At 41.1% G+C, this 12,535-nt stretch overlaps 1 protein-coding gene across 5 annotated transcripts in view; it reads left to right on the top strand.

The window, feature by feature from the left end:
* Window positions 1-4,044: 4,044 nt before the first annotated feature.
* Window positions 4,045-12,535, top strand: part of pms1 (PMS1 homolog 1, mismatch repair system component) — a 68,838-nt gene continuing 60,347 nt past the window's right edge. For all 5 annotated transcript variants that reach the window (XR_006958049.1, XM_047046822.1, XM_047046823.1 and 2 more), the window contains exon 1: window positions 4,045-4,279. Coding sequence is in view for 4 of the 5 variants with exons in the window: in XM_047046822.1 (XP_046902778.1) it covers window positions 4,121-4,279 (159 nt within the window). In the remaining variant the exon portion in view is untranslated. The remainder of the gene's footprint in view (window positions 4,280-12,535) is intronic.

The following is a 12,535-nucleotide window of genomic DNA, read 5'->3' on the forward strand; positions in this document are numbered from 1 at the left end:
AGACGATGCTAGGTTCAAGTCGTTCTTTCGTTTGGACAAGAGCCAGTTTGAGGACCTCCTCATGAGGATTGGACCAGCCATCTCAAAAATGCAGAACAAATTCAGGGAGACCATCAGCCCAGAGCAGCGTCTTTGCATTTGTTTGAGGTGGGTAACATTAACTAACGTGAAAGAGAGAGAGAGACTGTGTCTGTGTGTTAGAGAGAGAACCCATGTGAAGGAGGGGGTAAAGTAGCCTACATAATTGGCATACATTATGTACATCATACACATTTTAACAACCATGTTTTTTCCTAGGTATTTGGCAACAGGGGACTCATACCGGTCCATTGCTTTCGGGTGGGGGTTAGCACTGTGGCTGGGATAGTTAGGAGTGTGTGTGAGGCCATTTGGGACTGCCTGTCTGGGGAGTTCATGGCTTTTCCCACTTGAGGCTGAGTGGAGGAAGATTGCACAGGAGTTTCAAGCCATGTGGGCATTTCCTAATTGCGTGGGTGCAATGGATGGAAAGCATGTAGTTATTGAGGCACCTCCATCAAGCGGCTCCTTGTATTATAATTACAAGGGGACATTCTCCATTGTCCTGTTGGCTGTAGTCAATACCCATTACCGCTTCAGGGTGGTCGACATCGGTGCCTACAGCATAAACAGCGATGGAGGAACATTAGCTGCCTCTGCCTTTGGGTCTGCCCTGCGGCAGGGGACCCTCAACCTCCCTGGGGATGCCCTTCTACCTGGAGCAGAGAACTTGGGGCCTATTCCTCATGTTTTCCTGGCCGACGAGGCATTCCCCCTGCGGAGAAATCTCCTCCGCCCCTACCCTGGGCACACTAGTGGGGAAAAGCGAGTGTTAATTACCGCCTCTCTCATGCCAGGAGAATGGTAGAGTGTACCTTCGGCATCCTAGCAGCCCAATGGAGGATATACCGGAGGGTGCTTGGTGGGTCACCACAGGTGGCCGAGTCAGCTGTAAAGGCCACCTGTGTACTTCACAACTTTCTGCGGCAGGAACCATCTGCTGGAATGCAGAATATTGCCAGGGTTGGCAGCAACAACGCCAACAGAGAGGCCATCACTGTGAGGACCAAGTTCACAGAGTACTTTTCATCTGGAGCTGGTCAAGTGCCCTGGCAGAACCGCCCCCTGCACATCCCACATTCCCTTCAGTAAACTGTTCAAAACTAATTCAGTTGAGATGTGGTCTTGTGAGTTATGATTTAAAGAACAAATTAATCTGGTGCAGTGTAAGTTGCAATAATGACTGCAAGTAATAGTAAATTGTAAAGAAGTAATATCACACAAGCAAGTAAAGTAAATATAATGATAGGTTTAATTTAATCAATAATAATTACAACAACAAATAGAATACATTTACTCTCAAATAAGGCTTGTTGAAAGCGAAGCCTTGCCATGGCTTGCTTTCGAGGATCAAGGCGGTCAAGTGTGGGTGCCAGACTGAGGAGATGGTGTTCATTTTCTGTATATTTGTTCTGGGCTTGGTCTAATCGAGAAAGTATTTGAGCTTGGTATGGGGTCATCTCTGGAGAGGCCTTTCTTTTCCCCCTGCCACTAGACGTAGCTCTTGGTGAAGGGTCCAGGTGAGGACTTGGTCTACCAGTCGGTGAGGGAGGCGGGTTATCTGGGGTTACTTCAGACATTAGGCTACCCTCTAAATCTAAAGTTTCCTCAGTTTGATCCTGTATGAAAATTAAAAATAAAACCCATGACAGCACTTTCTTTTTCTTTCTTTCTTTTTTTCATTTAGCAGACGCTTTTATCCAAAGCGACTTCCAAGAGAGAGCTTTACAAAGTGCATAGGTCACTGATAATAACAACAAGATAGCCCCAAAGCATTGCAGGTAGCCAAAAACAGAAGTACACATTGTGAATAACCAAAAAATAAGTGCTAAAGGGAAACTTATTTACCTTTAGCAATTTCAGCACTTATTAGAACATTAACATTTTCCAGGTTTATACATTTACACCCTGGTCCATACATAAACACTGATTTTCTGCAAGACACATTCCTAATAGCCTGCTTAATTACCTGTCCTGTCTCTGAACAAATGTTATTTAGTATAACAGTTGCTGACTGTGACAGATCAAAATTGGAGGTAGTCTCCCTGTCCTGGTTATAGGGCTTTAGGAATGCTAAAATGTCAAGGTATTTCCATTTCTTCTTGACTCCCCCCTCCGCACCACTCCTGGCTTTCTCCTGCTCTTCTCTCTTCTCCTTCCTGTATTTGTCTCTCAAATATTTCCACTTCTTACTGCAGGATAGTCCTATGATAAAAATTAACCTGGCATAAGACTACTCAAAACGGAACACACGTTTCATTTGAAATCCAAACAGGTTAGCTACCAGTCGTAATCTAGACACCCACTGTTAATGTATAGATTGATTGTTTAAAGATTTTTCGATCTAGGTTTAAAACTGTTTGTCACTTGTTTAATAGCTGGGGCGGAAATAGGTGGGGTTACGATATCAATGAATATTTACATTTTACATTAGCTCCTCTATATCGTATATAGAATTATAGAGCTATACAGTATACAGAATATACAGTAGGCCTATATAAATGAGAGTTTACGATGTACAGTACTTACCAGAAAAACCCAAAGACCTACCGATCTGTTCCCAGATGGACTCTTTTATTTGTATGTTTGTGTATCTTTTATTACTCATGTCGTATAACTCTGAGTAGTACGAAACGGCAATTATAAGTTGTTCGACCGGTACCTTGTCCATCTTGGTCTATTTTCGGGGCCCCGGTACCTACGGTAGAAGGTTACTAGGGAAGGTACACGCGTACCTACTCTCCTCGTCCTGATTGGTCAGCTGTCAAAAAGGCGCTTGACGTCACCTAGCTTTTTTCTGAAAAGTTGAGAAAATTGCGCTTTTAGAAGTATTTAAAAGGCGGCCGCTTTTTTTTAAAGGCGTCCGCCTTTTTCGTTTTCCCATAGGGTTGCATGTAAAAAGGCGCTGAAGGCAGCGCTTTTTTCTGAAAAAAAGAAGTCAAGTGTGAACGCGGCTTTAGGCTACCTCGGTGGCGTTATAGCTAAACTAGCTACAGTACCTAGCTTGCTAACCAGTCTAAATATATGGCCCAGTTGACATAATGAGAAAAATTCAATGAAAATCTCCATTGAAAGTGTTTTTAGTCTAGGACTAGGCTTAATAATGTATGGGAAACTGGGCCTATGCTTGCGTTTGAATTATTATTTAGACACTTGCTCTGCAGTTTTTGGTTGGCTAATTGGCTACATAGGCAGACAGATAGCTAGTAATGTAACATTTGTTACAGCTAAAATACATGACTTACTACATTAGCTGAGCTAATGTTAGCTTGCAAAATAAATACCTGGCTTTGTGAATGTTTTTACACGTAGTACAGTAGCTGAAACTCCTCTTTAGGCTACTGCATTGGCCTCAGAACAAAGCTCCCAGGTATCTCTGCTCTGGCACTGAAATGTGTGTTTTTTTAAGTCTACGAGGAAGTTGGTCGTGCAGCGAGAGCTAGGGATAGGCCATAGAGTTAATATAACTAGAGTAAGCTACTTTTGTCTTCCAAGATGGCGTCCTCATTCATTTCTATGAAAAGTGCTCAGTGGCGCAGAGAGGCAAGCGAGATCGCGAGACTGGACGCGGCCATCTTTCCACTTCTGTGTCTTCCTGTCTAGCTTTAAACAGTGGCTCTTTTTTTCCTTAGCTCCGAGAGCTCATGTAAATCGGCTATCGGCCAATGTGAACTTTTGTGCTCGTGCCCTGTTAGTATCCGCCAGCACATTTGCAGGCAACTTTCATTGACTAAGCAAATAAATGGGTTGTTAGTTTACCCATTTCAGATTGGTTTCAAACTTAGCAAAAATCGGGAAAAATTCTTCTATGAAAAAGCTAGTAGTATGAGCCAGGTTCGAGAATCAAACAAAAATTATTGGGGGAGATAGTTTTGTAAATGTTGAATGGAGTTAATAGAATAAAAACGACCGGAAGAGTCGGAAACCTAACCGTACATGCAATACCACCTACATCCACCGGGGCCGTTGCTTCAAGCCGAGGGGCGAGGGCTTGGGATAGGCAATGTAGGCTACGCTTTTCTCTTTGAAGGATATACGGACAATGTATTTTGTTCGGCCAATCACTTTGTTATGCGTCATCAAGCAAAAGCGCACATTTACTAGCATAGGCGTAGCTGTTTCTTTTGTTGACATGATATTAGCGCTACGTTTGAGCTCTTCGAGGTCACCATTCAATAGTGCTAGAGGTAACTACGAAAACGTGAGTATTGCACTTTATCTTACAAGCCCACAATATTAGGTTGGAGAGATGGAACATTTAATGTATTTTGTGATTGAAACAAATCTGTACTGGTAGCTCTATACAGATTGTGTAGCTCTCCTCACAAAACGCCTCTCTTTAAGAATAGGGTGCACGAGCAATTTGCTTGACTACTTAAATCTGACTTGAATTAGTAGGATTGCGTAAACTTAAATTGGACTTTATGGAACCGCTTTAGCCCCGCTTGACTAATTAAACGTATTCAAGTCTGGTTTGGGACTTTAAGTCTAGCTTTTTTGACCGGCCTTTATGAACAGGCCCCTGACTTAGCTATTTGTTTGACTTGTTTCCATACATTTGAAGCCCAGTCGACCACTGACAATATACTGTCTCACCAAAATGCACATGTAAGTTTTTACTTCCTACTTTACTCGCCTTGAACATCGGGGTATATGAGCTCTTATTGGATGCGGACCATAGTTGTGCCTGTGTCGATAAAGAAACAAAATGTTTGTTCCTTGAAAAATGTGCAAGAACTGGACATGCCAACACATTTTTTTAAGGGTTGTAGAAAGGTTTTAAAGCAATACAGAAAAATCCAGCTCCTCCATCGCCAGGGATCGTTCAAATGAACGATTTTGAGCTTCGGCCCACCACCTATACACCTGCATTTCAGGAAAACGCTCACATGGGTTTGTCCTCATGGTGTAGCGAAAAAGTAGTCTAGGCTACCCTAAAATTAAGCAGCCCGAGAGGTAAAACATGGATCATACAATCAGGGCCGGATTAGGACTCGCCACCAGGGGGGCCTCGGGTTGCCCGATGTCGAGTGAGTCAACGGCACCGCGCATAACATAAGAAAAATTCAAAGTGAAAACAAAAACAAAATGTGCGAAAATGTCCGGTCAAGGAAAGCAGAGTGTGGCCAAAATTCGCGATGGGACTAAACTCGAATAGCTTCGGCGACTTTTTATAGTACAAAATCGTTGTCAATCAAAAGGAGATGCAGTCTTTCGACACACCCTCCAATCATCAAGCAGAAGCCCAGCGTCCAGGCCAGCCCACTCCTCCATTCACTCCCAGAGACGCTGAGCGTCCAGAGAAGAATAAAATGGAAGGGAAAAAGATCCCAGGAGGAACTAAAAAAGTCAGGTAAAAAAAGAAATATCTGTCACTTGATAAATCTAGGTTCCTGCAAGGGTGGGAACAATGTTTTCTCAAAAGCCCTGAATCTTTCAGGTAAACATTTGGGTTGTTATTTCCGGAAAATATAACAAAAAATATGACTCCAACGCATAGAGTTAATATAACTAGAGTAAGCTACTTTTGTCTTCCAAGATGGCATCCCCATTCATTTCTATGAAAAGTGCGCAGTGAGGCAAGTGAGATCGCGAGACTGGACGCGGCCATCTTTCCACTTCCGTGTCTTCCTGTCTAACTTTAAACAGTGGCTCTTTTTTTCCCTAGCTCCGAGAGCTCATGTAAATCGGCTATCGGCCAATGTGAACTTTTGTGCTCGTGCTCTGTTAGTATCCGCCAGCACATTTGCAGGCAACTTTCATTGACTAAGCAAATAAATGGGTTGCTAGTTTACCCATTTTGGATTGGTTTCAAACTTAGCAAAAATCGGGAAAAATTATTCAATGAAAAAGCTAGTAGTATGAGCCAGGTTCGAGAATCAAACAAAAATTATTGGGGGAGATAGTTTTGTAAATGTTGAATGGAGTTAATAGAATGAAAACGACCGGAAGAGTCGGAAACCTTACCGTACATGCAATACCACCTACATCCACCGGGGCCGTTGCTTCAAGCCGAGGGGCGAGGGGTGGGGGCTTGCTCCAACGTAATGCTCATATTAGGCTAGGCTACATAAAGCTAAAAAAACCTATTTTGCACTAAAATTTATTAAAAAATTTCCACTCGCGCGCCCGCATTAATGTGAAGTTCCGATTTCACCTCACATCAAAACCTTGACACGGTAGGCTATTAGGTTCGGGTTAACCTGTTCTGGAGACTGTTAAATGTGCCTAAAAACGCCTAAACAGCATGCCCAAAGTAAATTGAAAGCTGTTCTTGAACCATTTGGAGTACATGCATGTAAATGGTCTCTTTTGAAAGCTGACACTCTGAAGTCATTTCCCCTGTTGTCAGGACCCCTGTCAGTCCTACTGGTGTTGAGTAATAGAGGCTTGAACACAAGGAAATTGAAAGTTTCTAATTCCGCCTAGATTTTGTTTTGTAAACAGAGGCCTGTAGAGGCCTAGAGGTGGTAGGTATTAGCTGGAAGACAACTTTGGACCACAGCTTTAAGCCTTACCCAATTCAACTTAAAAGTTGAATATAATACCATGTAAAAATGAATGTTATACACATGTTTTTCTAAGGCTACATCCAGGCATTTTCTATAAGTGCCCTTTGGAGACTCCAAGGACCCTGGGTAACCATGGCCACATACCTAGCATAAAAAAGCTACAACTTTTGAACTATTTCACCTACAGTCATAGGTTTGGGCTCTAATGAAAGGTGACACTTAGGGCTATCATATCCCATATTCAGATTCACCATTAGTGTTGCTGAAACAGAGTAACTGAAGCATTAGAGTGCTTTTTACCTTCTTGAAACAAAACTTTGTGCATATAAAAGACTCAAAACAAGTGCTATTGTGGAAAAGCAGTTTATATAAGACACACCAAACTATTTACATACAGTGAATTGTGACACTAATTATTTACAAACAATTTCACAGAATGTTTTGGGCAACATGCCAGTCATTGTAGCAGTCACGTTTGGGGACAAAGCACAAGGCCACATCACAGGTTGAGCACTTCACTGGTGTCTTTACACCACAGTGCCTGCACTTCAGCCGACCAGCGGTGCTGTCTCCACTGATATGCAATGGCCTGTGACTAGCTGTGGGTTGAGGCATGATGGAAGATGAGGGACCGGGTGAGAGGTCAGACCCCAACTTTGCCAGGCCTAAGTTTTCGAACACAGCCCTGAGGGTTTTCACCGACGCATCATCAGACCGGAAGTCGCCATCTTGGAGGCACTCCGCATCACAACAAAGCACTGGCACTGAAGTATATCCCGAACGTCGTCAAGGAAAATTGTGAATTATTGCCGTGTTTCAGGTTGTACAAATAGGACAGATCGTGAAAAACATTTGGTATATTATCGACTTCCAAAAGTTATTAAAAACCAGGGAAAGGAATGCCAGAGATTGTCAGAGGAAAGGAGGCGCTTGTGGTTGGCAAAGCTCAACCAAGATCTACGAGGGAAAAATCTGGACAACATACGAATTTGTTCGGCACATTTCTTGTCAGGTATTGTGAAATGTTTATTTCAGCGGCTCAAAACAAATTTTCGATTGTAATGATAATATTTTTAATAGTAAAAACTATTACTGCTTTTATTGTTTTTACTGTGCGCTTATTTTACTGTAAAGCTGGCATTGACATAATATAATTCATATCAAACTACTGCATGTGTATGGGTTTGGCGAGAAAACCAGGTAGTTAACAATATCGGGATATCCAACTGAAGGCAGAATCACCGGGTCGTCACGGATCCAAGTAGAGGGAGCTAACTGGTAGGGATCTGCACCGCCAATAAATCCTAATTTCTCAAAATATCAACCCTTTTCTTGTGGTCCAAGTCCTTCCCTATATGCCTTTGGATCTTGGACGCGTTTTGATGACCATTTCGGTCGTTTAGACATGGCTACAGTTGTACCAAAGAGTATAGAATATACGTTCTTTGGTTGTACTCCGTTCAGTTGTTTACACCGAGTGCCTCCAATATGGCTGCGCATCCGGGTTACCACCCAGAACGTGACGTCGGTGAAAACCCTCTATAGAACATGACATACTGCGCCAACTTCTTTCTTTTCTTTCAACTTTTTCTCTACTTTGAAGAGCTCATTGATGAGTTTGCATTGAGAAAGAGCAAAAAACTGACCTTTTAATATCACTGATGTGATGATGGTGAGTCACATGTTTAAACTGATCATATTTATAGAGTGGCTCTGTGGACTTTAAAGCACTGATGTGTCAGTGCACCTGGTGTGGGTTTGTGTGCGTGTCATGATGTGCGTTGGGGCGATATAGGGGCCTCATCCTGGTAATTAGCCCCAGGCCTCAAAATGTCTTAATCCGGCTCTGCATTACAATCCACCATGGCAAAAAGAAGGAAGATGCTACTTTGCAGCATCGCGTTAGGGACCGGTTGAAAACAACCCATACCATTTTGAAAAATGTAGACTTATAATATTTTTGGGAATATGAAACCTCAAACAGGCACCAGAGTATCTTAACAATGTCTGGTATGCTTCTACAGCCTTTACTTTTTCAATGAAGTTTCAAATAAAATGATAGAAAATCACTCATCTTTGAAAATAGCTTAATCCTCAAATCTCACCTTTTTTCAAAATGTGTCAAAAAATCTTAAATATACACCAGATTATTCTAATAAAGTCTGGCCTACTTCCACAACCTTTCAATTTTTAATAAAGTTTTAAACAAAACTGAAATAAATTGCTCATCTTGGAAAATAGCATTAAATCCACGCTAATATTAATAACTTTTTCAAAATTGTGTGCCTGTTTGTGCACATTCTGAAGATTTTTTGCACTGTGAATTTGCACTGTCAGTTCTGTTTTTGAATAAAGGGTTGGAAATTAATGCTTTTTTAAATATATTTTTTATCCGATTCATCGATTCATGAAAAAAGAATTGACAGATTAATCGATTATTAAAATAATCATTAGTTGCAGCCCTAGGGTCTAGCCATCTGTCCATAAACTCACTCAACCTGCAAACATTCCTTCAAGCATTAGACAGAAACAAGTCTGGTTGTGTCTTTTTCAGGGACTATTACTTCATCAGCTAGGTACCCCAGTGATAAAGAAGCATACTTTCAAACTGAAAGTTGCTGGTTCAAATGCCACCTTGGGAAATCGTTTTTTCATACGTTTTTTTTCAAACGGAGTGCAGTCCTGCGATTGACGTTGTTTGCATCACCATTTCACAATTATTTTAATGTGCCTCCATGGGCATCATGGGAACTCATCCTTCACTCTAATGGTCCTCTGGTCATCCCTCGCTTCATACGCTTCACTAGCGCATGCACTAGGAGTCTGTATCAGAGGCTGTATGTTAACTTCAGTGAATTCTGTTTTGTTAATGAACTAATGCGATTAACAAGGGCATTCGCAATAAAATGAAACAAAGCTCTTAACGCACCAGAGTTCTTTGTAAGGAAAATAGGGAAATTCTGTTTTATTATTTAGAAGCAAATTTGCTTTTCCAACCGCTTTGGCCAGGTTAGTGCTGACTGCTGGCAAAACATTGAATCTCTGCTTTCAAAGGGGTTTCTTTATGGATGGAATGCTGGCTAGCTAACAGAACAACAATATAAAGTGGATAAACTTTAAGTATAAATCAGTGATTTTTTGGGGGATAAATTAATGTGTTTACTGATGTCAAAACTACCTACACAATGCAAGTGTCCACAAACTCTTAACACCAAATCCACTACACATTATCACCAGCTGCGTCACAGACATGGGCACAGTTCCTATCACTTTAGCCTCCTTGGTCGGCAGAACTGTACATGCTAGCGCTGAATGATGTCTTAGACATACAATTATGACAACTGCCTCAACCATTGTGCATGTTAAAGGGGTGATTGACTGGGTATTTCACACTGTTCCTTAAGATCTCCGAATAGGGTATGTAACATTGGTTGGGCTGAAAATGGCCCAAGTGCTGTTCTATTCCCCCTGATACACCCAGTGAAATTTTCCCGGGAAAAAACGCTAGGTTTTCTCCTTTTATGGTATGCTCATGAAAATATAGATGAGCTGCGTGCTGATTGGTTGGTTTACAACAAGTGAAGCTGCGGAGCAAAGACACAACAACGCCATAGCACTCACTGAAACAACGAAGGTGGAGACTTGAAATAAAAACGTACAACTAAATCTATTGTGTCTACACAACACTGTTTAACAGATTGACTAGATATAATTTCAAAGGATTACGTTAGTTGTTTCCACTTCTGTTGTCAAAGCAAACAGGATCGCCTTAGGTGGGTAACTTTAGCACTACAGCTTAGCAAACAAACTATCGTGATTCAACTCGGCTTCACTTAGCTGTAGCTATCATTTAATCTTGCAAACATGCATCTTGAATTGTAGATTTACATGACAACACAGGTTATTTATTCGAATGAAACACAGTCAGGAACACGAAATAACTTTAGCCCCATTGCCAATCAACTAGGTTAAATCATCACACATTCTACCTAGGGGTGGGCGATATGGCCAAAATCTTCTATCACGGTATGAGTAATTTTATATCACGGTTACGGTATATATCACGGTATAGTAATTGTTCTGTAAATTCAATTAAGAAATGGTACAAAATAACCATACCGTACATCATCACACTCTATTATTTATTACAAACAAAAACAACTGCTTCACATGAGACAACACTTTAGTTAAAAACAAAAGACTCAAACTGTACTGTAGCTACAATATCCAACTTATCGATTAAAGATTTTCTGGACTGCGTGAGCTTTCTAGCTATCTGTCTACCTGGACACAATAATTTGCGTTCAGGGGTTAATAAAGTACCTATCTATATTATCGACTATGGAATCTTTATCATATGGCTTCAAATTTTACAATGAGGAGGCTAACAAGTAACACTAGCAGGAAGTAGCATTGCTACGAGTGTTATGCTAGGTAACGGAAGCGAGCTAGCTTTTTTAATGAATGCTCATTAGGTATTTGTAGCCTACTTATCATTTTGATAATAGGCTAATATAGCTTATATAGACACTTAGAGCATGTGTTGCCTTCATTATAAGGCTTATATTAGGCTTTTAATTTGTTTGCGGCTCCAGACCGAATTGTTTTTTGTTTTTTTGGTCCAATATGGCTCTTTCAACATTTTGGGTTGCCGACCCCTGTCCTAGATCAAGAATGCTAGCAACGCAACCAGTGTAATTTTACAACAAGAATTTTACAGCGCGAGACATAAAACTTGAACAACAAATCGAATTGGTTACCTGCAGAATGGGACATCAAAAATATAAGTAATTAGCATCGGCATGAATGTGGTCCGCTTAGACAAAATACACTCCACATTGAAATTTCCGTCAGACCAACGCAAATGTGCTTCAGGTCAAACGAAAATAGCAAATCAAATAGAAGTTAAACTACAATTCTGAATATCGCAAGAATGCGATTTATATGATGGCTTATATACAATACAACAACCAGACATTTAATTGACACGGTTAATACAAAATTATATAGTAGTATAAAGTATACCGCGGTTGAAACGGTATAGCCAAATTTCTCCCGGTAGACACATTTCTACCGTCGCACGGTATATACCGTCATACCGCCCAGCCCTAATTCTACCTATGTTCTTGGGTTAGCAAGCTAAACTAGTTTACAATGCCTACAGTCTAGGTGTTTTCACTATCTAGCTGTTCTTGCATTCCTTGCAAATCAGCGTTAATAAAAAGCAAATGAGCTAGAGCAGTGTTTCTCAAGCTTTTTCAGACCAAAGACCACTTGGCCAATAAATAAAAACTTGTGGATCATTTAACTAAATAGTAGGCTATATCCCCGTAACAACAGGCCTCCAGACCTGGCGCCATACAATTGTTAGCGGCACATGATTTTATAACGGATAATGTAGGCTCTTCTGATAATTATAATTTCCGCTAAGAAAAAAATACAAGTTTTGAGACTGCTTAACGATCCGTGTTAATCAAGCACGGAGCCAGACGTTGTAAATATTGTAGCCGAAACATAGGACATATGGGTTTGATGTGATGAAGATAGGGATTTCCACACAAAATGTTTTTGGAGATTTATGTAAAATAAACATCCCTCACATTGTACAACCAGAGAGGATCTGGTACAACCCATGCAGAGGCTGCGATGTCAGAATGCGGAACGTGTATAGTCCATTTTAATAGGCTACTACTGACTGTGTTTTCTTCTTTCTGATATGTATGTTAGAAATGTCGCAATAATTTACTTGTGGCCATCGCGCACCACTACGGGGGCAGTGGTGGACCACCAGTGGTCCGCGGACCACACTTTGAGAACGACTGAGCTAGAGTCTAGCTAACATTGACTAGACGGGCATGGCTGATGTTTAGAAGATCAGGTGAAGTTCGACCTTCGACACATTTAAGCATACCATTTCACCTAGGACGGTTTTGAAAACCTGGGAC

The sequence above is a fragment of the Hypomesus transpacificus genome, chromosome 23 (assembly GCF_021917145.1).
Source record: "Hypomesus transpacificus isolate Combined female chromosome 23, fHypTra1, whole genome shotgun sequence".
Classification (NCBI taxonomy): domain Eukaryota; kingdom Metazoa; phylum Chordata; class Actinopteri; order Osmeriformes; family Osmeridae; genus Hypomesus; species Hypomesus transpacificus.